This window comes from Trichophyton verrucosum (genome assembly GCF_000151505.1).
Source record: "Trichophyton verrucosum HKI 0517 chromosome Unknown contig00416_1.f1.exp, whole genome shotgun sequence".
NCBI classification, from domain to species: domain Eukaryota; kingdom Fungi; phylum Ascomycota; class Eurotiomycetes; order Onygenales; family Arthrodermataceae; genus Trichophyton; species Trichophyton verrucosum.
In genome coordinates this window covers 25,878-53,703 of record NW_003315351.1, presented here as the reverse complement: position 1 = coordinate 53,703, position 27,826 = coordinate 25,878, and the positions used below count along the sequence as shown (strand labels likewise).

Here is a 27,826-nt window from a genome sequence, read left to right as displayed (position 1 = left end):
AGCTATTCGTCGCTGCGCTGCTGCTCGTCCGCAGACCCGAGCAACCTTCTTCAGCTCCTGGCTCCCCTGCTGCTGCTGCTGCTGCTGCTAATGCCTTGTTATACCAATTGCACAGAGCACGGAGTCCTGGTGCGCGGTCGTGATCGTCGGGAGCTGGCGGCGCTGGGTGGCTGCGTATCTCCTCCTCCTCCTCCTCCTCCTCTTCCTCCTCCTCTTCCTTTGCTGCGGCGATGACGGGCTCTGCTGCGCTTCGGTATCTCGCCCTCGACACGCTGGCCACAGACTGCGTTGCGCTCTTCCGTGAGTCCTGCTTCAAGGCCCAGCGGCCGGTCGTCCTGCCTCGAGGCCTTTTCCGAAACTACCGCGCTGTCTCCCGGTGGTTCGACCCTCCTCCTTCTCCTCATCCTCCTCCTCCGCCTGGTGCTGCCTCCTCCGCACCGGCGTCCAATCCCGGCCTCAATTACGCCTACCTCGAGCAGCACGGCGACTGCTACGTGCCATTGGAGCTGACTATACCCGGCGGACGGGATGGAATCGTCTTCGAGCGGGCTCACCGGCCGTTGAGCCTGTTTCTTCAGTGGACGCGGTCGGTGCAGTCGACGCCGGCCGCAGAAGCGCAGGACGGGCCACGGCTGTACCTTGCTCAATGCCAGCTCCTGGATCTACCGGGCTCGCTCCGGGAGGACTTCCCGACCCCCTCATATGTCATGCAGGCCGGGAAGGGAGACATCTATGATACCAATATATGGGTTGGGCTGGCTCCGACATACACTCCCCTGCACCGCGACCCGAACCCGAACCTGTTCGTACAGCTGGCCGGCTCAAAACATGTCAGGCTGCTAGCTCCAGACGTCGGACGTGGGGTGTTTGCTCAAGTCAGGGAAACACTAGACTCGGCTCGGACAGGACATGGATGCAGCTCTGCCATCAGAGGCGATGAGATGATGAAAGGGGCAGAGCGCCAGCTCTTGGACCACGCCGTCTGGGACAACAATAATAATGAACACACGTCGGGCACAACTCAGGAAAACGTCGGATATGATGCCATTCTCCAACCAGGGGATGCTCTTTTCATTCCAACCGGATGGTGGCATAGTATCAAGGGTGTTGGCCAGGGAATCACTGCTTCTGTTAGTATACCAAAAACACATGCAATATCAACTGAAACCAACAATAATTATCTAACTTCCAACAGGTCAACTGGTGGTTCCGGTGAGCCAAAAAGAAATAAAATAAAAATAAAATCTAATTTTCACTATGCAATTGGGGATAAGAATATGCATTGTATAAATTGGGTCTATTCACTATACAAATATACTGGCCCGTAACAATCGACAGAAGGCGCCAATTAGTCGAACCGAAAAAAAAAAGGGGGGGTATCTCCTTTTAAAATATGAAGTTCAAAATCTTCTCAAACAGGTTCCTATGAATCACAGTCATTAGCAACCCCATGTACCACATCGACGCTGAGAACTAAAGTACATCAAGGGTTAGGGAGGGGATCTTACCCTGGAGGCGTGGCTACATAGTTCCGGGTATACACCTCGATTTCCTCCACACCATCAATCAAATCCACCTCCTCAGGCTTCAAAAACTTGGTGCGCTTGAACCACTTCCATCCCAAGAATATCAAAGGGCATACCGCAATCATTGTATAGGAGAAGAGGAAAGTTGGTAGGCTCCAATTCCCTGGCAAGAACACCGGGTATCCCCCAACAAAGACCATGACAAAAGGCCCAATAAAGGCATAATATGAAAGATAAGGCTGGAATCGACTCTTGAACGGCAGTGAATCTCTTGAGATACCCTGTGCCTTCAGTGCCTTGTAGAACCGCATATACGTGAATGTTATGGCCGAGAAGTTGAGCAACTGCGATGCCGTGACGAGGTTGACGAACCACTGCAGTACGATAGAGGCGCTGTTCGACACTTGCAGGAAGCTCAGCAGTGCAATGAGCAATACAACGCCCACACAGTAGATAGGCACCCCGTTCTTCGCGCAGCGGGTGAAGATGCGAGGTGCTTTGCCTTCGAGAGCCAGACCATAGAGACATCGGCTAGCACAGTAAACGTAGCTGTTTCCGGCACTGAAAGCTGCAGATAGGACCATGGCGTTGACAATGTCTGGAAGTACACGGATCTGCAGTCTGCGCATGGAAATGACATATGGCGATGCAGTGGCACCTGGTAGATCCTTAAGAAATGCATCTTGCATCGTCTTGTCGTTGTAAGGCACATTCACACCAATCGCCAGGCTCCCAAGCATGAAGAATGCAGTCAGTCTGTAGAACACAGCCTTGTAAGCCTTTGGCATCGACACCCTCGGGTTTTCCGCCTCCCCAGCTGCCATAGAGACATAGTCAGGTCCTGCAATTGTAAAACTGGCGAGGATCAAGCACTGGAGAAATCCTAGCCATAGACCAAGGCTGCCCGTCTTGTAAGTAGTAGTGAACGCTCCAGGATCCCTCCAGTATCGAAACCCATATCTATCCCCTAAGGGGTTTCCACCAATCATGGTGACAAATGTGTAGCATAGCACACCGACGATGAGGATGACCTTTCCTAGTGATAGCCAGAATTCTGACTCTCCATACCATTGGACGGCAAAGACATTGAACGCTCTGGTCGATCAAAGGGTTGTCAGTAAATTTCGTACCTCGAGGCAAGAGAAAATAGGGGGGTTGGAATCAATATATGCATAAAGCAGGAACAAGACTGTGCACGTACGCATAAAGAACTATGACAATGGTTATGATGGCTGCGGCCGGCACAGCATCACTCCAATAATGAATGATGAAATTGCAAGCCACGATCTCGAACGGAACCAGGGCGGCCTCGAAGATGAAGAAGTTCCATCCAACCGCAACTCCGAAAGCCTCATCAACAAACCGGCCTGCAAATCTCACAAAGGGCGAAGATATAGGTAAATACGTTACCATTTCCGCCATGCCTACAGAATTCCAGGGGGTAGAGAATTAGCTAATTACATGCTGCATGGGGGCATTGGTGCTTGTTGGCAAAAGACGGCAGGTATGCGACACTGTCGACCGGCATGGCTGATATTAGTTTCCGAGGGTTCTCACACATGGTAATGGCCAAGATGAAAGTGCACCTATTTATCCGTATAAGAGTCAAACGTTTCCATAAAAAATAGAGAGGGGGGGGGGGGGGGGGGGAGGAAAGGGAAAGGAGGAATAGCAACAACGCGCAGAAGATGAAATCAGACGCAAAATAAGGAAATTAAGGGATGTTGTGGTGGGCACTGTTTTCGTCCTCGAAAGGGGCTAGAAGACCCTAGAGACATGTTCAATGAACCAAGAATGTTCAAGTTCATAAGGTCATGGCTAATTGTTCCCATGCAATGCTATTCCCATAGAAGATGGCAGTCATTCCTAGTTTTCTGTTCGAGGTATTGCACACAGGACAGAGGGAGAAGCAGTATCTGTCTCCATATCTATTTCGGTGGCTTTGAATGGGTATAGGCCTCACAAAAGGTACGGCAGACAGAGTACAGGGAATGTGTCTTGCCAACCAACAGTAGAAGTAACGTCGTCCAAAGGTGTATGTAGGGGTGTAGGGGTATGCAGCTTGCTGGGGAAAACATACCACCAAGAAAACGCAATAAATAGACTTGCAGGTCCACCGCTAAGCAAACCCTTGCCGATTTGAACAAAAAGAGCAGTGCCGATAGTCCCCCCGATTCCTATCAATTGAATATGTCGAGGCTTGAGATTGCGGTGGGTGTGGTCAGTACTGATCTTTTCCGGCCCCGGGACCTCTTCGTCAACACGTTGTCGATATGCGGGAGGTTCATCAGAGCCCTTTTCCCTTCTCTCCGCGGACACCTGTCGCCGGGACATGGTCCCCATAGTGCCTATATCGCAGATTATTATCTGCAAGAGGCTCAAGGCAAGAATAAGACGAAGATATAGGAAAACTTGGGGGAGAAAATGATCATGGAGAAGGCTCAACGACACACAAGTGGAGCTTCATATAGTTATTCTACTTAAACGAAACAAATAATAGATAGACTAAGGGAAGTCCATGACCTGGTGAAAAGAAAAAAAAAAAGAAAAGAGAAAAAATCGCTGCATATGCAGCCCAGTCTCTTGGAGAGTAATGCAGCAAGTCAAAGGGATAATTTGACCCGCGAGATCCACCTCGGGAAAGAGCTGTGAAAAATGTTGCGCCCACAAAGCAAGCACGCATCAACCCAGAGTGAAAAATGAGGAGAATCAGGGATTTTCCTCTCACGGCAAGCAGAGCTTAAACATGGGAAAAAGGCTATCGGCTTTGCCACCCTCAGCTAACTAAAGCACACTTGCTTTAGTTATTTAATTAGTTACCTTTGGCCGAGCCCTTGCATGTGGCCGACGGACCCTTAGCGTTTGAGGGGGCCCATCCGAAAAAAAAAAAAAGGGTTATCCCCTTGACCTTGGGCGCGCGGTCAAGAAACGTATTATTGCGAGCAGGACGAGGCAGTAAGTAATGGCAGCCTCTCTCTGTTGCTGAGTTGTCAATGGCAAAGGAGGTATTGGTCGGTTAGTTAGTGGTGTTGCATTGCTGTGAGGACGGGCTGAACCTTAACTGATGGCGACAAGGAATCAGATGAGAACAGCTCGCCAGGCTTGATCCTGGACTTGGTCCTTATATGAGTATATTTTGATCATCAGGCCGCTGTTTTAGGTCGGAATCCATGGAATATAGATTGATGTCTGCCTTGTGATACCTCCAGCCAGGGGGTCTCCCGTCAAAGGATGACGATACCGGGGGGATTTCTACCTAGATGAAGCTGTTAGCATAGCACAAGTAGCTAACTAGCTAGTATGGTCCTTCGAGCATTGTTACTGGAGTTACAGCAACCTATGGCGAGCTCGTAGACACAGATATCAAGTCCTAGCGGTAGTCGAATAGCAGCAACCACTCCCCTCAGCTGAGACCAAAACACAGATGGCTGCAGATGGTGTGTATGGTATTTAGACTGCCCTCCCCATGCCATTCCCTAGCAAAGAGCGGTCTATCGTGGTAGTGATAGTGGCGACGATGATGATCGACAGGTAGAGTGACAGAGAGGTTGTTAGAGTGTCGGACGGTGGTTGTTTGTTGTTGTTGTTGTTGGTGGTGGTGGTGATGACGATGCGGGGCTTCGTCTGTTGCTTCTGCTCCCCGCCAAACTTCAGCCTCGGAAGCTGAACATCGCCTAACATTCAACCACTTCAACGCCATCCAGAGAACAGCCTTTGATAGCCATCTAAAGGGAAAAGAAGAAGAAGAAGAAGAAGAAGAAGAGCAATAGGCACTCACATACTCACTGATCAACATGGCTGACCCAAAGAGCATCATGTCTCCCGTGGCCACGAACCTCAACCCGCCAAAGGACGACCCTATCTCGCTCGCAGACCTAGCAAAATCAGACGGTAAGCCAGCCAGTATCTTCTTGATACCGACTGTTTGTACCTATATATATATCTTATCGCCGCTCGTTTTGCTGACTTCTTGTTTGATTGACGCCAGGCTCTGATCCTAGCCGTCCTATTTTCGTTGCCATCAAGGGAGACGTCTTCGATGTCTCTGGAAACTCGGCATATGCTAAGGGAGGGAACTATAACGGTGAGCACTGGATAGGACAGCGATTAATTTCATATATACTGATAGCTAAATGTAGTATTTGCCGGCAAGGATTCCTCGAGAGCGCTCGCAAAGTCTTCCCTGAAGCCAGAGGACTGTGTTCCCCAGTGGAGTGACCTCGGAGACAAGGAAAAGGGCGTCCTGGAAGACTGGCACAAGTTCTTCAGCAAGAGATATAACATCGTAGGAAAGGTTGCAGGAGCAACTAACCTATAGGATCTATATTTCTAACGAACTCCCTCCCTTTCTTCCCTGGCTCAGCTCTATGCAATGCACATGACGGTATTAAACATTCTAGTCAATAGCTTTTTCCACTGTATATCTATCCTAAATAACGACCAAACACGCTTTTTTTTATCCGGTTGATATGAATAAGACACCGCTCACATAACACTCGCTAAATATCAGCAAAGGTTCAGCATTCATCTCTTGTTCCTTCTTAACATCCGCTTTCTAGCAATGATCCTATTCCGCTTAGCAATGTCATTGTTCTTCTCTGTGGACGAGGTCTTCTCTGGGGCCTTTTCAGCTTTCTGTTCAGGTTTTCCTGCTGGCCCTTTGCCATTCTTCGCCCCCTTGAGATTGCTCTTGGAGCCTTTTCCTGCCCTTGGCCTCTTAGTCTGCTTCTCATCCCTTTCGTCGCGGCTGCGCTTTATACCGCGTTGAGGGCCTTCCTCCCCGTCAGCTTCTGTAGCAGCTTTTCGGATATTCATTTCTCGTTCTCGCCTTCGGTTGACAACCTGGGCGTTTTCAAGGGCAAATTCCACAATGAGACGCTTCTTTCTATCCGCCGGGTCAGCGTTGGGCGTAGACGCAGACGCCTCAATGGCATGGCCGTTCAACCATCTGAGCCCCATTAAACTGTTTCTGTGCGTAGCGTATTCGATGAATCCGTAGCCCCTGCTCCTGCCCGCGCCAGACTTCTCGCTCATCTTCGAGCCATCCTTACCCTCGAAAACAACCTTTGCCTGTTTAACAATGCCCTTTTTCTGGGCCTTGCGTAGGTGATCGGCCTCTTTCATTAAGGCAGCGCTTCGACGAGATTCTTCCCAGGATATTGGCTTACGAAGGCCGTTCTTAACATCCTTTGCAAAACCCACCACGGCCTCGCGTGCAAGTGCTTTGAGGGCCTTGGAATCAATGTGCCGTGGCAAGTTGCGGACAGACAGTCGAGTAAGACTCACGTGCAGCATAGGATTGTACTTGACAAGCTTTTGACGCTGTTTGGCACTCGCTTCTCTCATCCTTCTCTCTGTTTCAGAGAGTTTCGCATATAAGGGGGAATTGGACGGAATTGTTCCCTCCGAGAGCAGGAAGAGTCGGCGTTTGTCATGGTCTCGAGCTTCACGGCGCGTATGCCCTTCCTCCTCAAGCCTCCCAGCCTCTGTTCGGCTCACTGCCTGTGAGACCTGTAAGACACGGCCATCCATGGTATACTTCCCAGTAGGATCATTGCTCTCGTCCTCGAGAACTGAGTGCAACTGTCTCGTTGCAGCTTTATGTCTGGGATCTTTGCTTCGAGACGGATCCACGTCTCTGGGAGCCTCGCGGATACAAGAGGAAGCATCTTCCGCTTTGTAGAAGCAGACGAAGGCCGTACCCTTTGGCCGTTCCGTTGCTGGGTCAAGCACAACCCTAGCGTAGCGAACAGGGCCGAACTTAGAAAAGTGTTCGTGGAGAGTCTCATCTGTAGCAGAGAAGGGTAGATTCCGTATAAATATTGTTGACGCATTTCGATCATCCTCTTCCTCTTCTTCCTGCTCGTCATATTCTGCATCATCCATGGAGATATCTTCGTCTTCATCCTCATTATCAAGTTCAACTCCCCCATCTTCTTCATCTTCACTAATGGCATCCGATTCTCCATCATCGACGACATCAAGTTGCTCATTCTCCGCAACAGCCTCTTCGCTGTCTCCGGCCTCTTCCTTTCCATCGGATTCCTCTGCAGCTTTGTTCCTGTTTTCCCATTCATCCTTCTCCACCGCCCAGTCGACGGCCAAGGTCCGCCCATCAACCTCCTTGCCATTGACGCCTTCAATCGCTCGTTCTGCATTTTTCCTCCCTCTCATAACCACAAATCCGAACCCGGCAAGCCTCGAACCTTTTTTTGGCACGACGGCATGTTTAATCTTTCCATAACTCCTAAACAACAGTTCCAGATGCTGCGGTTCGGTTATACTCCACGGTAAATTTCGTATTATAAGTTTCGGGGGTAATGATTCCAGCCTTCTCTTCTCCTTGAGTTCCTTTGCCTTTGACGGGGCAGAAGATGGAACACTCTTCCCTGCCTTTTCATCAATTTCTCGATGGCGAGGTTCGGCAAGCTCAATTTTTATTTTCTTCCCCTCAAACACCGAGTTGTTCAGTTCTCTTGCTGCCGATTGGGCGTCTTCGTGGTCTGTAAAGGTAACGAATCCGTATCCCTTGGACTGTTTTGTCTGTGGATCAAGCACAACAGTGGCATGCTTTAGAGGGTAGGACTGCGAGAAGTACTCTGTCAACGATTCTGTCGTCGCCGTTGTGGGTAGCGATCGCACGAAGAGCGTCCTAGTTTTGCGCTCTTTGGCCGGGGCTTGCTCTGCGTCCGGAGCAGTGTTCTCAGCGGCGAAACTGCCAGTCCGTACATTCTCATCCATCTTGAAGCTCCCGCTGGCTGAAAGTCTCCTTCTCTTGTTATTTTCGGCCATTGTCCAGTCGTTGGCTTCGTCGTCTCTCTGCTTGATGTCTAGCAGTGAAAACAAAAGGATGGGAAAAAAAAAAAACGAAACTTTTGATTTTAGCTTTGCAGTCGGTGGAGCCATCAAGCAGAAGCCGCATATATAAATACAACGTCTAGCCAGCAAGAAGAAAGTCACTGACAACCACGAAGAAATGAACACGCCGATATAACGGGATAAAAGCGGCCATGGATGATGAGTATGGCGATATACAGGACTTTCAGGACATCATTGCGACCAGTGAAGCTATAGAGAATGCAGCCTCTGGGCCGTCAAGACAGCAGCAGCAGCAGCAGCAGCAGCGGCCAGAGCCAGCATCCAAGGCGAAGGTCCAGCAGCCCAAGCCACAAGCTCTGCCAGCGCGTCGAGGGCCGTCATCCATCCTGGTCTCGTCAAGGCAGAAAGGGAACCCGATACTGCAACATATTCGGCTAACGCCGTGGGAGTATGCAGATATACCCGCAGACTACCTTGTAGGGACTACGAGCTGCGCTCTCTTCCTCTCTCTGAAATACCACCGGCTGCATCCTGAGTACATCTACACTCGAATTAAGGCTCTGGGAGGGAAGTTCAGGCTACGGATCCTGCTTACGATAGTAGATATCCCGAACCACGAGGACAGCCTAAAGGAGCTGTCCAAGACGTGTCTGATCAACAATCTAACCATCATCCTGTGCTGGTCCGCACCCGAGGCAGCACACTACCTGGAGCTGTTCAAGTCGAGCGAACACGCCCAGCCAACCGCTATCCGGTCTCGCCAGGCACAATCATACAAGGATAGCCTGGTTGAGTTTGTGACTGCCCCACGAAGTATCAACAAGTCTGACGCGGCCAGCCTGATGTCTACCTTTGGGTCGCTGCGGGATGCGATCAATGCACAGCCAGAGCAGATCAGTGCTGTACCGGGATGGGGGGAGAGGAAGGTCAAGCAATGGACGAACGCGGTTCAGGAAGAGTTCAGAACCGACAGGGCTCCTCGCAGTGCTCCAAGGGAGCCTCAACCCGAGACCCAACCCCAGCCGCAGTTGCAGTCGCAGTTGCAGTCGCAGCCTCAGCCTGGCCAAAGTGACACCAGACGCAGTGCTACGGGCGACACTGGAGAGGCCGACGAGGCTGCCGTAGAGGCCTTGAGAGAGGCAGAGAGCCAGCCTGCCGCAGCCCCAGCACGAACAGGGGAGTCTTCCGAGGGCCTCAGCGAAGGGATCCTCGCTGCCCTGTCCAAGTACCGCAATGAATAGCCCCTTTTCTCACCTCTACTCTACTTATGCCTCCTCAGCTGCTTCAGCTTCAGCTTCTTCTACGCCTCTTCTACGCTTCTTCCTCCCTCTGATATCGCCCATCCCATCCATCCCATCCCCGTCGCTGCCTCCAAAGCAGCCTGTGTATTAGTAATATATTACATAACATCCAGCTAGTTATCCATTAATTGGTTATAACACGTGACGTCAGTGGATCTTCCCCACCTTTTTCCGCGTTTGGAACGTTCGATCTCGATCTTTTTTCCGCTGCAGAAAGCAAAAGGCGACGACGACGACGCTCGGAAACGAGACGACGGGCGTGCCGACAACGACGATATCAGCGATTGCCGATAGCGAGCAGACTGTGAGGGAGACGACGGCCGCTCGAGCACTGGAGACGCTTTGGTATTGGGCTCCACGCTGGACCCTCGACACACGACACCTGGGCTGCCGGGATAGTTATCGGAAGAGAGGTGCAAGGGGCGATCGCCGGAGCCTGGTGGCGCCAGAGTCGGGCCTTTTCCCCTGAAGCTTCTTGTCGTTGGCTTCTTTGCTGCCATCTTCCTCCTCCTGTCCGACTGACGCTCCACCTATATAAGATGGCAGTATGGGGAAGTCCGCTGCAACCCTCGATGCAGGCGCGAACCCCAGCTCGTCAGCCAGCTCCCCGTCAGCTCAAGCTGCCCCAGATGGACCGCGAAACTTTGAGTTCGTCCTGGTCACGGATTCCGAGTCCAGAAGACAGGTTCGACGTCATGCGATGCGCCAGTACGTTCACCAGCGGCGGCTCGACGGTATAGCACGGCTCGAATCGACACGCGTACAGGTTTCCGGCTGGTCAACAGGCAGCAACAAGGTGCAAGGCGAGGCCAGAAGCGTCTCGCCCAAGGTAGAGGAACTCGACGACGACAGTAACGAGCAAAAGGGACCCTGCCGGTCTCGCAGCCAGAATATTCAGCGCAGGGCTAGCCAGCGAGCAGCGGCTGTGGCGGCAACGACAGGCCAGAAATCTTCTAGGAACTCCGTAGGAGGCTCTCCGGCCGCCGGATTTCCCATAGTCGATCCGAAGGCAGAGTCGCCGCTCGCTGCATTCGAACCATTCAACTGTCTTCCGCTGGTATTGAAGGAAGCTGATAATAAACTAATTGATCACTGTAAGTCAGGAGCATTGACACATACACGCAAATATTTGCAGTATCTGGCTAACTGCTTGTCCTTTTTCTTTTTTTATAGATGTGACCAAGTACCCAATGATGATGTATAAAATGGAAAATGCCCAGCAAGACAACCCTATCCGAGCCATATTCCATAACATAGCGCTTCATGACCCTGTCCCGTTTCAAGCCATGCTGGCTGTTGCTGCAAAGCACAGGGCTGGCATGGAGGGGCAGGTGGAGACCGTACAATCCCTGACACACAAGATGCGTGCGCTGAAACTCATCAAGGAGCGACTAAAAAATGATGATATCGATAAGGAAGATGGCACTTTGTACGCAGTCGCTAGTCTGACTGTTATTGAGGTACGCACTTCACTTGACATATGCGTTATGTTCGTACGCTAACCTAAACGTTAGAAATGGTCGAAAGATTCCGTCGTTGAACGCACTCATTTCCAGGGAATCAAACAGTTGATCCGGAGGCGAGGAGGCATGCAAGCAATGCGGACGAGAAGTGCCACTGGTCCGTTCTTGGAAAAAGTCGTCTACTGGTAACTACACTCATATTCGGTGGAAAACGAGTATCAAAAAACTGACTTCCATTCAGGGTCGATTTTTGCTGCGCTTCCAATGCCATCGTGGGTGCTGGCCTTCCCTGGACCGGCGAAATACCTGATGTACCCCCCAAGAATCTCAGCTTCGTACCCCCGGAAGTTATTCCTGTGATTCCCGCAGAAGTCCCTGCAAGCGAAGACCCCGATGACATTCCCGACATTCTCCAAGCATGTGAGGATTTTCTTGCATTTTTCCGGTCCCTAGATGACTTGGAATGTGCATTCTTATACAATCAGCCGCTGCCACCTTTAAGGTTGGACGGATTGGAAAGCCCACAGAGGCCCTTTGAAGAGACTTCCCCACTTTATACTCTTCTGGCTAACCTGCCAGATTACGATCATGGTATTCGCGATGTTCGCTTCATTGATGAATACACGTGCATGGCCTGCTTATTTTACCTGAACTTTGCACTCCACGACTACTACTTAAGCCATAAAAACTTTGACGGCTATCTGAACTGGGTGAATAGTGCCATCAGGGCGGTAAATCCGCGTTCAAGTCCAAGCATTGCCACACTCCTCTGGATATTCCTTAACAATGGTGGATTCCAATATAATGAGAAGTCTGATTCTGGGGAAAGAAACTGGCTAGTCTCTAGGATGCTGCGTATCGCAAAACGCCTGGAATGGAAGCAGCACGGCAGTCTCTGGGACAAGCTACGTTCCACTATGTTTCAATTCTTGCTTACCCAAAGCCAATGCGGCCTTGGACGGCCGTTTATCAACGAGGTAGAGCTTAATGCTCGCAAAGAAAGGTTAAGTCGCGGCAGGCAGTTCATATGGGATGAAGACGAAATGAGACAAAACATCCTTGGAAGCCTATATACTGGACCTCCAATTTTCGGACAACCGCCTGTTCCTGTCACCATCTCCCATAATTATCCTCAAGGCTCAGTTATAGCTGACACTGCCATTGGCCTTTAGGGGCACGTTCCTATATTCAAAGAGAATTGGTGTTAGCCTAGAGTCTTACTGCATTTACCTCTGATGATTGCATACGGATATTGTGTCATCTACCATTATACATGTTGTTTTTGGAAAACTTGGTTATTTCTTGGGGTTTGGGTAGAGCATGGAGAATTTTCTATTTACTGTTACTCCCCTTATAGGATAGATACCCTCTGTGAGTTGGAGATGCCACGTCTTGGGTTTTTTGTGAGAAAAGTATATACTGCGACGGCCTTTATGAATTAATATGTTCTGGTATTATATGATCGTGACTTGCAATGTCAGTTTTAATATACTTAAATATATCTTCTGTTTCCTTCTGAGTTCCGACTCCAATTAACGTTACTTTGGTACATTTTGGCTCATTTCACGTGATAATGACTCGCCTCCTGGGGCACTGTTACAAGGACTCAGCTGTATACGAGCTTTTGCCGCGCCCAAGAGGCTTGGAAAATAGGCAGCAAGCAACCAGGATAGTGCATTAAGGACTAAAATCTTCTGCGGCGGGCAAAGAAGGAACGTCGAGGACAAAAAAAAGAACAATAATGCTGCATTACTCGGTTTGGATTTCATATTTAAACCACCGTCAAGTTAGTGACACTTGATTTCAACATCGACAACGATAGCTATGGACACGGCCGAATCAAGAGACAGCGATGCTCCGTCAGCCAGTCAGAGAAACCCGGCATTGCAGAGAGCGGTATTGATAATCCTGATATCTAGAACCCTAAGCTTGCTCACGTAGCTAATCATGGCATTTATTACTGTTCACTACCCAGTGCGATAATTGTCGCCTCCGAAAGGTAAGTTAATGTCTTCCAGGCATACGGAGTAGCCAATTGTGCTAACAGCTGGTTTTAGATAAAATGTGACAGAACTTCTCCATGCTCTAATTGTCGAATTGGGAAGACAATATGTCGAACCACGCCCCGAGTGAAGGAGCAGCGCCAACGAGTGTTAATTTCGCATCAATAGTATGCTATTTACCCATTTTTGTTATGCTAGCCCGGAAATATATGGTGGTGAAAGATCGATTCTAAGTTCTCCTTGCAGTGAGAGGAAGATCGAGACTATCGATGAACGGCTGTCGACCATAGAGCGTCTGTTACAGGACCTCACTCTCTCGTTTCCTGCGGCCACGGCTTCACAATCGGTACCTAAAATACCACCACCACCTTCATCAAGGCATCATGACGGCTCGAATGTACCTGTGGTCATACGGAACTCGGAAGAACCTGAGACGAAACGGACCCCGGAGTTCGAGGGCGAGTCGTCATTTAGCGCCCACTCGATGCATGCAGGCGCTCTTTTCGAGAACGCTATGAAAAGAATACCCTTTGCACATGTGCCCATGATGTCCCATGCCTTATCTGCACTGCAGGATATAATAAAACGCCAATCCTTGCCGTCATCTGTGAATGTTCTACGATTCCCCGGGCAGCCGCCCAAAAAGAGGATAAATTTCTCTGACTTGGAATTGCCTCCTTCAAGTGCCGTTTTGACTCTTCTAAGGCTTGCAAATGGTACATTGACATCTATATTCTCCACTATTTGAGCTTTTGCTGTTGGTATATTAATTGGAAGAATACGTTTGCAGACAACCCACCCCTTTTCTTCCTCACGCTGCCTGTGATGAACATATCACACTTTACACAAATGTGTAAAGATCTTTACTTTTGTACGGAAGAATACTCGTCTGGACGATTCGCTTCGGTTAACGCTATATTGGGGCATCTGTTCAAAGAGATTTCATTTCGGTTCAAGGATGATCCATCCACCGCTAAGTTCCCCGAATACAGCGAGCTCTGTATGTCGAATTTTACAGTAGTTATTAGTTCCTTTGATATGTTTACAGAGCCAAGTTTGGATAACTTGATGGCCTTGACATACGCTGTACGTTTGGCTCCATTTAACCGCCCATTCCTTACTGAATACAACTAATTAGTTTCCAGATACTTCATGCAACTGAGTCCGCAAAAATATCACTATGCTGGAATTTCGTGGCGAGTGCTGCTCGAATGGCTCAGAGCCTTGGATATCACCGCTCTGTGGCATCTAAGGATGACAAGCCTGATGATGTCCGCCTGAAAGCATTTCTATTCTGGTTCATATACTCTATGGACCGAAGTCTGTCCCTGTGTCTAGGAAGAGCTGCCTTACTCCCGGATTATGACATCGCGCTTCCATACCCGTCCCTGTCATCGGATACGTCACTGCAGCCTTGGCATATACTCTTTCACTATTGGCTTGACTGCTCTAGGATAACTGGAGAGGTGTATGAGCACCTCTACTCCGTTAGAGGCGTTTCCTCGAGTGCAGAGATTCGTGCAAAAAAGGTCTATGAATTAAGCTACCGACTTCAGGATTGGAGAGATCAAGTCATTGCAGTAAGTTACTGACCATGACCTTGCAAAAGGAACCTGCTATACCTAACCCGTGCCTCTAGATCGATACCCAGGAAGCGTACCATAAAGCGCATATTCAATGGATTGTCCCAGCCTCGGAGTTGACATATAACCTGATAGCCACTATCATCCAGCGCGCTGCGCCTCCAACTCAACCACCCGAGACTCCCTCTGGCCTCAACCTACAGTGTGTACAAGCAGCCAGGAAGGCTCTGCAGATTCATCAACAGATATTCCTTTCTCTCGAAAAGGCAGATTCATTCTTTTTCAGCGGATACATTACCTGGTAACGTTTACCTAACGGAGCAACCAAACAGGTCTCTTTTTGGCTAACTCGCACCATATAGGGTCCTCCTGCAGTGTCCCTTTGCTCCATTTATGGTAACCTTCTGCCATACAATCGCAGCCTCAGACCACGATGACCTAAAGCTACTCGGGGAAGTTGCAACTTCCCTCCAAGCGGCAGCTGATGTGTCGGAGGCAGCAGAGCGGCTATACCGACTGTGCCTAGTATTTTACCAAGTGGCAAAGTTATATGTGGATGTCCAACCAAAGGAACCACACAACCACCCTGTGATACCGAAACCAGGGGAAGCTTTTGATGACTATCTTACTTCTCTCGGGTTCGGGCCTAATACACTTACTCCCGAGACGGCCGAGAGTAGCACCAATACCAATTTCAACGACCCAAATGAGGCTTCTATACCTGCATTCCAGATGCCGCCTGAGATGATGGAGACAGACCTGTCACATACCCTTGGAGACTGGTTTCTTGACAACCAGTACATGATGGGTCTGTTAGATTCTGATCTATAAGTACCATATTCCCGTTTAGGCTCTACCGTGCATGTCATACCTGTGACAGTCTGACTATAGCGACTACTCAGCGCAAGGGATGGGCCTGCTTCTCAGGGTGCATCTGTATAATAATCCTCCCTCTGTTCTTAAGACGGTTCCCTACTTAATCTAAATTCTAGTCTTATAATAGGCTATGATTTTTTTTATAGAGAAAAGACACACGATGAAGTGATATTTATTTAGTTAAGCTAGCAGTCTGCATATATCTTTGTGTCTTAACCTGACAATAACTCAGATGTCTTTCTACAAAGCAGTTCTAATAGCACATTTGAACTGTCATGGGCATAGGTTAGCATAAAATATAAAATGTAATTGGCCGTCATGCCCAGGACAGCGGTTAGTCTTACCGGAATGATTTTCATCTGCAAGGACACATATATAACTACCAGTCAGTAAACACGACCACTAGCAAGCCGGGGCCAAAAGGACCTTACGTTGTCAAGATCCCACACGCCAGAGGTTGCGTAGATGTCCTTGGATAAGATCTCACGGATCTCCTCAACACATTCGGCAGCGACAATGAGGGTGCTCCCGTTCATGGGTGGAGGGTTCTCGCCCTCTGCCGGGTGGTGGTCAAGCATCGAGCCTGCAGCAGCAGCAAGGGACATCAGGGATCGGTCAAATAACTAACTAACTAACCGCCAGCGATGGATTGTAGCCATGCATGATCTTACCTCCCATCTTAAGGAACCCGGATTCCAGTACCGGGCCGAGGTTCTGGAGGTGAGTGCTGCATCCATCCATTAGCAAAGCACCTATTATGCACATCAAGCGGCCCGATGACATATATGCCTGCGTCTCCTGCTCAATTAATGCAGTGAAAAGGTCGGCTTACTTGCGAACTTCCACCCGCTTTGCCAGCATGCCCGGCTTATCAGGCAGCATGACGATCCATTCTTTCTTCGACGGCGCTGAAGTTGCCATGTTGCGGGCGAGGATGGGAGCCTGGGGCCGGAAACAGAGCTGAGACCGAGACAGAAGAGGCAGAGAGCTGGCGAGACGGATGCGAGGCGCAAAGGACGAGAGAGACAGCGAAGAAGAAGCGCGCAGAGAGATCGCGGGGTGCATGTTTGCACTTTGCAGCGAGTTTATGGTTTACGTATGGAGAACGCAGGCAAACAGCCGGTTAACTCGTTATTCGGTAACTATTAGTGAGCAAGGGGAGGAAGGCCGCGGTAGTTCGTTCGTTAACTAGTTATAAATAGTACGCTGGTTGCTAGGGTCTGCGACAAAGACTCTCAGGCAGCAAGAGGCCTAGCTGCTGCGAGACGGTCCAATTTGCCCTACTGCCGCTGTGTTCAAACACTGGACAGAGGCATAGTGTAATATCATACAATCAATATATTGATATAATTTTTGATACCCAGGTTATATACAGCTCGTTGTTTACTCTATCCATCAAAATAGCCAAGAGAGACATAACTATCCAAAACATAACTAGTAATAGGAGTAAATGCCACAGGATTACAGCTTCGACGAGGGAGCATCCTTCTTGAGCATCGCTTCTGCGACTTTTCGGCGCTGGATTTTGCCTGTGCGAGGATGGGGTTAGCCAGTCATCCCGTGGTTACATTTCTCAAGAGAAGATATACATACCGGTAGCAGTCTTTGGGATTTCGTGGAGGATCCAGATCTTTGCGAGAGAGAATAGCAGTTAGTCAGAGTGCTGGCCAGAAGTAATTCACATGTTTGCGGCTGTTGTATACTCACTCTCTGAGGAACCTTGAACTTAGCGACTTTCGGTGCAATCTCAGACTTCAGCTGGTCGTCTGATATGCTTCCCTTCTTCTTGAGAACGACAGCCACGCCGATGTTCTCACCGTACATGTTATCTGGGATGGCGAACGAGACGGCTTCGGCGACATGCGGATTCTGGGCAATGACATTGTCCAGCTCAATGGGGCTGATCTTCTCTCCGCCCTTGTTGATCAACTCCTTGATTCTACCAGTGATAAAGACGTAGCCGTCTTTGTCCTTCTTACCCTGGTCACCGGTACGGAAGAAGCCGTCCTTGGTGAAGGACGATTTGTTGGCAGCAGGGTTGTTGAGATAGCCCTTGGTGACGTTTTCACCTCGTACACAGATCTCTCCCTCGGAGCCCTGGGGAACTTCCTTGCCATTGTCATCCAGGATACGGACCTCCACACCTTGACCAATACCAACACTTCCAGGCATTCTCTTTCCCGGTGGTAGTGGATTGCTGGTCATTTGATGAGAGGCTTCAGTCATGGCATATGCTTCTAGAACAGGAGCATTGAACGCACGCTCAATTTCGTGGAACGTCTTGGGAGATAGCGGTGATGAACATGAGCGAATGAATCGGATCTTCGGCATCGGGGATGGGAATGGATGCTTAAGAAGGATCTGGTGTATGGTGGGCACTGCCGTATACCAATTGGCCTTGTAGGTGATAAAATCCGACCAGAACTCAGAGGCAGAGAACTTGGGCGGTACAACGACAGAACCTCCGGACTGCAGCGGGGCAAGGAAAGCAGCAAGTAGTCCGTGAACGTGGAATAGAGGCATGACAAGATAGGTTCGGTCATCCCCCGTAAGGGAATAGGTAGCCTGGATGTTTCCTGTCATGACTCAATTTTAGATTATGGTACTGAGATGGTTGACAAGCCGCTAGATGGCATCACTTACTCATAGTTCTAGTGAGGTTCTGGTGGGTGAGCGGGACGGCCTTTGGTCTGCCAGTCGTGCCACTGGTGTGCAGAACAAGAGCAATATCATCCGGCTGAGCAGTCTGGACCTGCAGGCCTCCCTTTCCAGCCAACTTGCCGTGCTCCTTGACATCCAGCACCACCTTACCGCTGTCGAAGTAGCACTCTGCAATGGCAGCATTATACTTCTTTGCCGCCCTCACCGCAGCACTATTCTGCGCATATGCACCCCTTGGAACAAGGGCCAAAGATGAGCTCAGGTCGTCGATGTAGAACTCGAACTCCTCCTGCTTGTATGCCGGGTTGAGCGGCGCGGCGATCGCCCGCTGCCAGGAACTAGCAAGGAACGAGACGATGAACTCGTATGAATTCGTCAGGGCAATGGACACAGCAGCACCATGGGCGACGCCTAGCTTTGCCAGCTGCCCCTGGAAGGCCGCAATGTCGGCGCTGAGCGTTCCATAGCTGGCGATAAACGGCGCTGGCTTCCCAGGCACGATCACGGCCGGCTGATCTCCGGAACGAGCAAAGGCAGTCGAAAGGGTTGTCATTCTGCTATCCTGCGTGTACCTATGGATAAATCATGCAATGCACAGCCGTGTCCAGGGCTGCCAACTCAGTACTTCTATGCAGAAGAAGATATAAAAACTGCAGAAGAGACCAAACATCCAAGGGGGGTTCTTTTGCTCCGTATATAAAACAAACTTAGGGGATCTTCGGCTGTTCGTCATTTTTCGGCTGCAACCCTCGGCCCGTGGATGACATAAGCGTCTAGTTGGAGATGGTGTTCCGGATTTACCCCCGCACGAGCAAAACAGTTCCCCAGCTCTTTCTATTCGTCGCGCCGTCTTTCTTCCTGCCTGTATTGTGGCATCTCATGCTGCCAGCGTACATGTACCGTGCGGCTGAGAGCCTTTCCCGACTGAAGTTTGCTGAGAACAGCACCCTCTATCCTGCGTTCGTCCTTCAGCCGGCCGTGTGCGTGCGGAGATGAGGAGATGCGTGAGGGGAAGTATCTAAATACAAAATTTGGAAGCAACCAGCTCAGCTCGCGGATGCAGGATGCAGGATGCAGGATGCAGTAGAGAGACAGACAGAGAGAAAGAGAGAGAGAGAGAGAGGGCTATTTGGCAGAGGATGGTGCGATGTTGTGACACCTTCATCTGTTTTTTCAGCCGAGAGTGTATATCGAGCAGAGAGCTGAGGCTGCCTCGCTGAACCTAGCAGCTACACATCAAACCCTGAAGAGACGAAAATATCTCGGGATGATGCATATAGTGAGCACTGCATCGTCTCTCCTATAATTTTTATTCTTTTTGTGCCAGTGCTTTGTCCTGCCAATCCTCTATTGCTTGGAAGGTATCATCTTGGTTCTATTACTTGTGCTTACGGGACCACTGTTCGGATACCTAGGTCCTGTATTGCATAATGGAACTCCTTCACACTGTTAAATGGCCTCAAAAAGCGCCTTTGATAAAGGCCTACATCTAAAGCGCCACTATCTATTGCCATAATTCGATGCCCAGTTAGCTTTCGAAGCTGAGCTAGGTATCCATTAATCTAGAGACATATATTTGTTTTCTGACCCTAATCTAGATCATTCCATATTTTATTTAATGGGTTTCTGGGTATATACTCCATCACTATACAGAGTTTCTTGGCCCATTCTGTCTGGACATGCCTCGCCCCGTATACTCTTGGGACAGGGATAGTTGTTGCCTTAGCAATGAAATCCATTGTCTGGACCTTCCCGGTGTGTAATTCCTTTCTTTTTAAAACGCGATTCTCTCCCAAAAGAATGGGATGCCTTTCTTTGGCCATAGGGTACCCGCATAAATTGGAGTCTAGGCCTCTTCTTAGTTGACTTATCCGAGGTTAGGAATTTGGCCCAAAACCGCTTTAATGTACTTGATAAAAAAGGCATTCTGCAGGACTAAATTTCTAGGCAGCCTCGCTTCGTGTAAAGCATGCCTTCGTAGAGCACATAACTCTTCCGACCATGCACTGAATTAAGTTTAACTTGATAAGGAAGAGGCTGAAATAGTTATGTGCCTAAATATCATTGGCTGCAATGATGGACCCGGCCCGGGACGAAAGCTTAACTAAATACCTGCGAGAGGAGGAATAAACCTTGATAGACGATAGGCGTATTGGAAAGCACCATAGCAGTGTTAATTTATTCGCTAACCTATACGGAGTATACGTAACTCATAAACCATATCCGGGGGGGATCATACGCAATTGTAGAAAAGGTGGAGCGCACCTGTTTCGTGGGAAATTTCTTAGACACTTAAGCTAGCCGGGAAGAAGTCAGACCTAGACTCTTAGTTAATGAATATGACCCGTAGATTTTGTATGAATAGTATGGAAGAGGTATATAACCAGTGGGATTTTGGTTAAGAGTGAGCACTACGTCCCCCCCCGCCACAAGATACACATCGCGAGGTTATTTATCCTCAAAGCATGATAAAAGTTATATTACGCCGCACGATAGTTGGACCTACAAAGAGTTCTAGACCTGGAGGTAACCGGGAAAAGACCTGATCAAATATCACAATCAGTCTCGCAGATAAGGACTGTGTCAGAAGTCTGCGTCGCACAACTACCCACTCTGTCAATGCTAGACACGATTGTGATAACCATGCCTGGTTCCAGGACCACTCACAGCCACCACCGTCGCCTGATGGTGGTTCATGGATCCTAGGTCCAATGGAATGGCCAACGCGACCGGCCATAGTTATTCCCATAACCTCGGGACGAAACGGCTAGCGTCACCGACAGGAGCCACAATGACAGCATCCATACCAGCATTCGTAACCTTGCAGGTGATACTTCTCAATCTCATCTGGGCCTTTGACCATACGGCAGACGTCAACCAACCAACTATAATCGACGGGCCTTGCATCAGGCAGTATCTGTTGGAGTTCGCATGGAGCGTTGGCTTTTAATGGTGACGAAACTCACAAGTGCACGCTCTTGGCAACCAAATTTACGCAAATAGGCATAATCCCTCACGTGACATCAATATAAATTACGGGCCTATCTCGGAACTCTTGAAAGCTTCCCCCGATATGGACGAAGGCCTTCGTCGCAGCTAGTGAGCGGCAATGCCAGTTCTAAAGAAAGACTAAGGATTCGATAGCAGCTTCTCCCTCCTTTATATACGGAGCATCCCAGGAAGTCTTCAAAATGTCCTCCGAGAAGACGACTACACCCAAGCCGGGTATGTCGCTCTATGCGAATTTGCTCGACACTCCTGAGGGCGCCTCCATCTCGCGCGCGCCAGTAGTCTTCAAGCAAGCTACAGACGCTCCCCAAGATGACCCTGCCATGAAAAAGCAGCAGATAAGTGCCGGTAGAGCTTATACCCTCTCTCTTCAAACAGTCTGTACCGACATGATTGGCTCACTTGTATCCCGAAAACCCTCTTTTGGTTTTTTCCTTTCTAAATGAACTACAGCTTCTCTACGGTTTCAGCCCACAAAAAGACCACAGTTGCCTTCTCAGAGGCTAAAGGCGAAATCCGGCATCTCAAAACCGCCTGTTATTACAAGCTCAGCAAGTCCTGCAACCCCAGACCAGGGTACTACGAGTGGTGCGGTAACCGCGGGCCGTCCAACTGGGAAGTCGACGATTGCAGATTGGACGGCCACGGCAGACGATGACGATGTTAATGGATATTATGGAGGAGAAAAGAGGCAACGCGGCGGTAGGAAGAAACGGAAAAAAAACTACGAGTCTGAGGTCATTATACAGAACTGGGATGACATCTACGATCCAACGCGCCCCAACAGCTATGAGGCATATAAGCATAGCGATGAGAAGATACGAGAGGTCAGAGAGTGGAAGGATCGGCTGTATGCCCACCGACTGGCGCAACAGTATAACAGTGATGAGGACAGTGATGAGGAGCGATCGAGGCCGCAAATGAACAGTACGTTATTATTCCTTTCTCTTTTTCTGTCTCATTTTGAAGACGATGCCAACCATGCATATTCCTTGCAGGACAATTTGCTCCTCCCCCATCTTTTGCGCCGCCGCCCAACCTGAATGCGCCCCCGGAAGAGTCTCCAGAGCCTGAACGTACGTTCTCGGAAGCTGTCCCACAGCCTGCTGTAGAAATTCCTGATGATTCAACCGGCGAAGAGGCGTACGCGCGACGATTACGGCTGAGTGCGAACATCAACCAGCCAGAGCCATCCCCTCAACCCTCGCAGCCATCACAGTTATCACAGCCATCACCTACGGATGAGGCTCCCGCATCGACAGCTCCAGCTAGCCATAAATACAGTGCAGCCACCATATCTCGCCCTCCGGTTCGATACGCATTGCCTACGGCGCCTAGAGATCTTCCTGCTACCGAAGCTGAACTTGAAGCAACATTGGCGAATGAACAAGAAGATGCAAACAAGGAAGGAGATGAAGATGCCCCTCGCTCCCTCAGACCAGGCCAGAAGGGCTTCGCAGAGCGACTGTTAACTAAATATGGCTGGACAAAGGGCTCTGGTCTTGGAGCGAATGAGTCCGGCATAGTCAATCCGCTCCAGGTCAAAGTACAAAAACAGAAGAAGAAACCAGATTCAGAAGGACGCGGAGTTGCTCCGCCCGGTGGCCCAAGGGGTAAAATCGTCGGTGGTGGCAGAAAACAGGAAGAGCAAGGGAAGTTTGGTCCCATGTCTGACGTTGTTATTTTGCATGGAATGGTAGACGGACTGGACTTGGATGCGGAGCTAGAATCGGGCGAGCTAATGCAGGAGATTGGAGATGAGTGCGGCGAAAAGGTATGGCATCCTTATATCGTCTTGAACTTTTGGTTGGACTAGTGGGGACTTACAGATTCGCAGTACGGCCGTGTCGAGCGAGTTTACATTGATCGAAACAGCAAAGACAGGATCCCTGTCTTCATCAAATTTACCAATCAACTATCTGCTTTGCGGGTGAGTTTGGGGAGCCATCGCTGGATGTGTAGACCTTGCTGACGGTTAGATATAGGCGGTTAATGCACTCGAAGGCCGAATATTCAATGGTAATACAATAACAGCCCGCTTTTTCGATAGCGAGAGTTTCGAAGAGGGAAGATATGATTAGCGCAATGCCAACAGTAAAATACTTCAGTCATGCCTATGTATTTGTAGATAGAACTGCACAATTAAGCTATGATGGATCACTGCCTATCAAAAACATGTTCAATCGCTGCGATTTATTTATAGAAGCTGCCAACAGAGAGAGAGAGAGAGAGAGTAGTTTTGACTGACACGTGATCCTCCCCACTTCCAATTGGAACGTCAGTCTTGGCCTTTTTTCTTTTTCACTTTATCGATCTTGAAGCCAAAGCAAGCAAAGAAGAAGGAAGATCACGCAGCAGAAGTTCAAGAACTGTGAAGAGGGAGAAGTGATTGTTTAGTTTGTGTCGTTTGTGTTACGGTATAAAAGGGAGCTTTTCTTTCTTGACATATCCTGGGTTTCTTCTTTTTCCACCTCTTGCCACTCTGTCAGACCATACCGGCTATCGAGCAAGCAACTTGACCCATTCAGACCAGGCAAGATGTCTCTCTGTATAAACAGACTGACTGAGGAACGGTGAGTGCCTTTAAAGCGTATCTATATGAGCTCCGTGCTGAGGACTGACGCTGTTTTTCTCCGGCGGCGCAGTAAACAATGGCGAAGGGACCACCCATTTGGCTTCTTCGCGAAGCCATACCGAACACCCCAGGGCGCCCTCGACCTGAAACGATGGGAATGCGGAGTACCGGGGAAATCAAAGACGCTCTGGGACGGTGGCCTGTTCAAGCTCGATCTAATCTTCCCTGACGGTGAGTTTGCGGACTGATTTATGTGGTAGGCAAGCAAGTCATGCTAACCAATATCTTTTTTCGATTCTGCGCAGAATACCCAACAAAACCCCCAAAATGTATGTTGACCAGACGACAACCGAAGATATATGCATGATAGGGTGTCTGACCATGAATGCAGGCAAATTTGTTCCCCCGCTCTTCCACCCGAACGTCTACCCGTCCGGAACTGTATGCCTGTCCATCTTGGCAGAGGACGACGGCTGGAAACCGGCGATTACGATCAAGCAGATCCTTCTTGGAATACAAGACCTTCTCGATGACCCGAACCCTGAATCCCCCGCGCAGGCCGAGGCTTACAACTTATTCAAAAAGGACCGTCCTGCCTACGAGAAGAAAGTACGGCAAGTTGTAAAGGAGCATCCTGCCGTCTAGAGACACCGATACCTTGCGGATTGATTCGACGCTTCATCTAAATTTCTCTATATCGCTTTTCTCTTTCATTCTGCACGTTAGCACGGCGTTAATTCCCGTCCAGATCTACTTTCGCCCCCCCCCCTCTTTTCTTGTCCACTTGGTCTATGCCACTGGGGGACTCGTCTATGTAGGAGACTTAGAAGTCTAGTTTATGAGTTTATGACAACGGCCTGATTAGATTATCTCGCACTTTCGCTTCTGATACTCTGTAGAAACCACTTCAGCGCTAAACGGCGCCTGCGCGGCACCATCCTGGCTCTTCCTCGTCTGCCCCCTGCCTGCACGCGATCAGGGTGACAAGGGGCGGAAAGCAAATTACCGCCTGGCTGACAGCTGATTGGCGCGGCACGAGGCTCAAGCGCCCAGCTCCGTCATCGGAGGACAGGGAGGCAGATGGGCAGAAGAAGGCAGCGCGCGACGCAGCAGCTGGGGGCAGCAACTCTCTACACAGGCACTTCCTAGATACATAGCTATCCAAGTAAGCTCCCCGACGACTGACTGACTAACCGGCAGCTAGCCTGAGTGCTTCGGCTCTTGTCCTTATCTTTGCCCTCCCTTTTTTCTTTTTTCTTTTTTTTTGTTACTCCGGGTGAGTCAAAAACTTTGATTCCCACCCTATAAAATGATTTATTGCCCCTCGGGAGAAGAAGCACAAGTCAAGGAGAACAAGGCCGAAGGGACAGGCGAAAGAAGAGAAGACGAGAGAAAGACGAAGAGCAAGAGGCTCCAGAGATCAGGTCAATTGGACTCGCGATTTCTTGGATTGCAACAGTTTGTTCTACTGTGATTATCTTTACCTCCGTCGCAAAGATGTGTGGCATATTTGCCTGCCATTGGTATGACTCCCGCCCCGGTCGACTTCACCAGCAGTTTCTTTCCTTTCCTTCTGCTGCTTCAGGACGGGCAATCGAGGCCTATGCGATGTATTTGAACTGTGTGCTTACTGATATTTGCTTTTAGTCACCCCGATGTGAAGCAGTTCAAGCCGACTGCGTTGCGCATGGCGAAAGCGTGAGTCATTATTTCGGCCTTTCTGTGCATTTCGAGAGAGAGCATATTGTATCCCCCGAAAGAGTAGAGTGAAAGTGATGGTAAAGGACATACGTCGCTAAGTCAAGATTCAATGGAACAGCTTGCGCCATCGAGGACCTGACTGGAGTGGAAACTTCGTTGCCAACAACACAAGTGAGTAATAGCAATTTATATAAAGGAGAAAAAGGGACGTACTGACAGTCATTAGTTCTTGCACACGAGCGATTGAGTATCGTCGGAGTCGGTATGTTGAAGTCCCGGTATGCTCCGTAGGCAGGAGTGGTTGCTGATACTTATGCTTGTAGACTCTGGAGCTCAGCCCCTGGTCAACGATGATGAGACATTGGCGCTGGCAGTCAATGGCGAGATATACAATCACCGAATCATCAGAAAGGGCCTGAAGGTACCCTACAACTTTAAGACACACTCAGACTGCGAAGTAGTCATCCCATTAGTAAGTTTCTCCTCGATATATATACAATAAGCGTGGGTGCTTACTAGTTGACAGTATATGGAACATGGCGTTGATGCACCCAAGTATCTTGATGGCATGTTCTCCTGGGTCCTCTTCGATAAGAAAGAGAACCGCGTGGTAGCTGCCAGAGACCCCATTGGTATCACAAGCTTCTACCAAGGGTGGTCTTCCAAGACCCCAGGAGCAGTCTACTTTGCTTCCGAGCTCAAGTCTCTTCATCCTGTCTGTGACAAGATCATCTCTTTCCCTCCAGGTCATGTCTATGACTCCAAGACGGATACAATGACCAGATACTTCCAGCCTAAGTGGTGGGATCCCACCAACGTCCCCTCGGCCCCTGTGGACTACAAATTGATCCGTGAAGGTCTTGAGAAGGCCGTGAGGAAACGCTTGATGGCAGAGGTCCCTTATGGAGTGCTTCTTTCTGGCGGACTTGACTCCAGTTTGGTTGCTTCGATCGCTCAGCGTGAGACGCTCAGGATGCAAGCCGCCCGGAAGGAATTGCTGCAGAACGGGGCAGCAAACGGCACCAGTCCAAATGGGACTGACTCCGGCCTTGTTGGAATCGATGACACCAATGAGATCTCGACTGTCAGCACCCTACCACAGCTCAACTCCTTCTCCATTGGCCTGCCCAACGCCCCCGACACCAAGGCTGCTATTGAAGTGGCGGAGTTCCTTGGAACCAAGCACCATGCCCTCACCTTCACCATTGAAGACGGCCTCAACGCCCTCTCTGATGTGATCTACCACCTCGAGTCATATGATGTGACCACCATCCGCGCCTCGACACCCATGTACCTTCTCAGCAGGAAGATCAAGGGCATGGGCGTCAAGATGGTGCTCAGCGGAGAGGGAAGTGATGAGATCTTCGGTGGATACCTGTACTTCCACGCTGCACCAGACAAGGCCGCCTTCCATACCGAAACCGTCCGCCGCGTCAAGAACTTACATTTGGCCGATTGTCTGCGTGCAAACAAGTCCACCTCCGCTTGGGGTGTAGAGGCTCGCGTGCCTTTCTTAGACAAGCAGTTCCTCGAAGACGCCATGGGTATTGACCCCGCTGAGAAAATGATCAACAAGGAACGGATTGAGAAATACATTCTTCGTAAGGCCTTTGACACCACTGATGAGCCTGACACGAAGCCGTATCTTCCCGAGAAGTACCTGTGGCGCCAGAAGGAGCAGTTCAGTGACGGTGTTGGGTATGGATGGATCGATGCTCTCAAAGACAACGCCGAGCTGCATGTCACAGACGAGATGATGAAGAACCCCAGGCCTGAATGGGGAGACGACATTCCAGATTCCAAGGAGGCGTACGTCTACCTGATTTCCGTGCTCCCTCTTTCTTTTGCAATTGAATAGACAGAAACTAACAAGATTGCAGATATTGGTACCGCATGATGTTCGACGAACACTTCCCACCTTACTGTGCCTCCACCGTCAGCAGATGGACTCCAACCTGGTCCAAACAGACTGATCCCAGCGGACGGTTCGTCTAATCTTCTCTACCCTTTCCAGTTTTCTGCCTTGTCCAATGCTAACATCATTGTCCAGGGCCATCTCTACCCACGTCGCCAAGTACGAGCAGTAAGAAGAAAAGAGCCCTTTGACCAGCTTTTTTTCTCTTCTCTTCTCCTCCTCAGGGAGAGAGGGGGGGGTGGTATATCCATCCTGTCTTTCTTTTCTCCTTTGTCCTTGACTACTTCTTTCTCTTTGTAACTACTAAAAGCGAGATCTCGGACCTAGCTAGTTAATAGACCATCATTCTTCTTCTACCTTCTCTCCTCCTGGCCCTCTCTTTTATATCAAGTCC

The 27,826-nt window shown here is 49.6% G+C and overlaps 10 protein-coding genes across 10 annotated transcripts; 7 read left to right on the top strand and 3 right to left on the bottom strand.

The window, feature by feature from the left end:
* Positions 1-230: 230 nt before the first annotated feature.
* Positions 231-1,328, top strand: TRV_05445 (uncharacterized protein; the record flags this gene model as incomplete). Its single annotated transcript, XM_003020432.1, has 1 exon — positions 231-1,328. The coding sequence occupies one exon, from the start codon at positions 231-233 to the stop codon at positions 1,326-1,328; it is 1,098 nt and encodes a 365-aa protein (XP_003020478.1).
* Positions 1,329-1,386: 58 nt separating this feature from the next.
* TRV_05444 (uncharacterized protein) lies at positions 1,387-2,948 on the bottom strand (the record flags this gene model as incomplete). Its single annotated transcript, XM_003020431.1, has 3 exons — positions 1,387-1,423; positions 1,509-2,621; positions 2,728-2,948. 3 exons carry the CDS (start codon positions 2,946-2,948, stop codon positions 1,387-1,389), a joined length of 1,371 nt encoding a protein of 456 aa, XP_003020477.1.
* A 2,372-nt stretch (positions 2,949-5,320) lies between these two features.
* Positions 5,321-5,844, top strand: TRV_05443 (uncharacterized protein; the record flags this gene model as incomplete). The annotated part of the gene is made up of 3 exons (XM_003020430.1): positions 5,321-5,417; positions 5,515-5,610; positions 5,666-5,844. The coding sequence occupies 3 exons, from the start codon at positions 5,321-5,323 to the stop codon at positions 5,842-5,844; spliced, it is 372 nt and encodes a 123-aa protein (XP_003020476.1).
* Positions 5,845-6,050: 206 nt separating this feature from the next.
* TRV_05442 (uncharacterized protein) lies at positions 6,051-8,432 on the bottom strand (the record flags this gene model as incomplete). The annotated part of the gene is made up of 1 exon (XM_003020429.1): positions 6,051-8,432. The coding sequence occupies one exon, from the start codon at positions 8,430-8,432 to the stop codon at positions 6,051-6,053; it is 2,382 nt and encodes a 793-aa protein (XP_003020475.1).
* Positions 8,433-8,536: 104 nt separating this feature from the next.
* On the top strand, positions 8,537-9,586 carry TRV_05441 (uncharacterized protein; the record flags this gene model as incomplete). Its single annotated transcript, XM_003020428.1, has 1 exon — positions 8,537-9,586. The coding sequence occupies one exon, from the start codon at positions 8,537-8,539 to the stop codon at positions 9,584-9,586; it is 1,050 nt and encodes a 349-aa protein (XP_003020474.1).
* A 607-nt stretch (positions 9,587-10,193) lies between these two features.
* On the top strand, positions 10,194-12,281 carry TRV_05440 (uncharacterized protein; the record flags this gene model as incomplete). Its single annotated transcript, XM_003020427.1, has 4 exons — positions 10,194-10,740; positions 10,820-11,106; positions 11,203-11,294; positions 11,351-12,281. 4 exons carry the CDS (start codon positions 10,194-10,196, stop codon positions 12,279-12,281), a joined length of 1,857 nt encoding a protein of 618 aa, XP_003020473.1.
* Positions 12,282-13,281: 1,000 nt separating this feature from the next.
* Positions 13,282-15,526, top strand: TRV_05439 (C6 transcription factor, putative; the record flags this gene model as incomplete). The annotated part of the gene is made up of 5 exons (XM_003020426.1): positions 13,282-13,828; positions 13,903-14,198; positions 14,258-14,692; positions 14,752-14,996; positions 15,058-15,526. 5 exons carry the CDS (start codon positions 13,282-13,284, stop codon positions 15,524-15,526), a joined length of 1,992 nt encoding a protein of 663 aa, XP_003020472.1.
* Positions 15,527-17,116: 1,590 nt separating this feature from the next.
* On the bottom strand, positions 17,117-18,785 carry TRV_05438 (NRPS-like enzyme, putative; the record flags this gene model as incomplete). Its single annotated transcript, XM_003020425.1, has 2 exons — positions 17,117-18,147; positions 18,215-18,785. The coding sequence occupies 2 exons, from the start codon at positions 18,783-18,785 to the stop codon at positions 17,117-17,119; spliced, it is 1,602 nt and encodes a 533-aa protein (XP_003020471.1).
* A 2,638-nt stretch (positions 18,786-21,423) lies between these two features.
* TRV_05437 (G-patch DNA repair protein (Drt111), putative) lies at positions 21,424-23,057 on the top strand (the record flags this gene model as incomplete). The annotated part of the gene is made up of 3 exons (XM_003020424.1): positions 21,424-21,667; positions 21,695-22,168; positions 22,240-23,057. The coding sequence occupies 3 exons, from the start codon at positions 21,424-21,426 to the stop codon at positions 23,055-23,057; spliced, it is 1,536 nt and encodes a 511-aa protein (XP_003020470.1).
* A 2,068-nt stretch (positions 23,058-25,125) lies between these two features.
* Positions 25,126-27,732, top strand: TRV_05435 (uncharacterized protein; the record flags this gene model as incomplete). The annotated part of the gene is made up of 7 exons (XM_003020423.1): positions 25,126-25,274; positions 25,464-25,514; positions 25,636-25,688; positions 25,744-25,779; positions 25,841-25,989; positions 26,044-27,326; positions 27,486-27,732. 7 exons carry the CDS (start codon positions 25,126-25,128, stop codon positions 27,730-27,732), a joined length of 1,968 nt encoding a protein of 655 aa, XP_003020469.1.
* Positions 27,733-27,826: the final 94 nt, after the last annotated feature.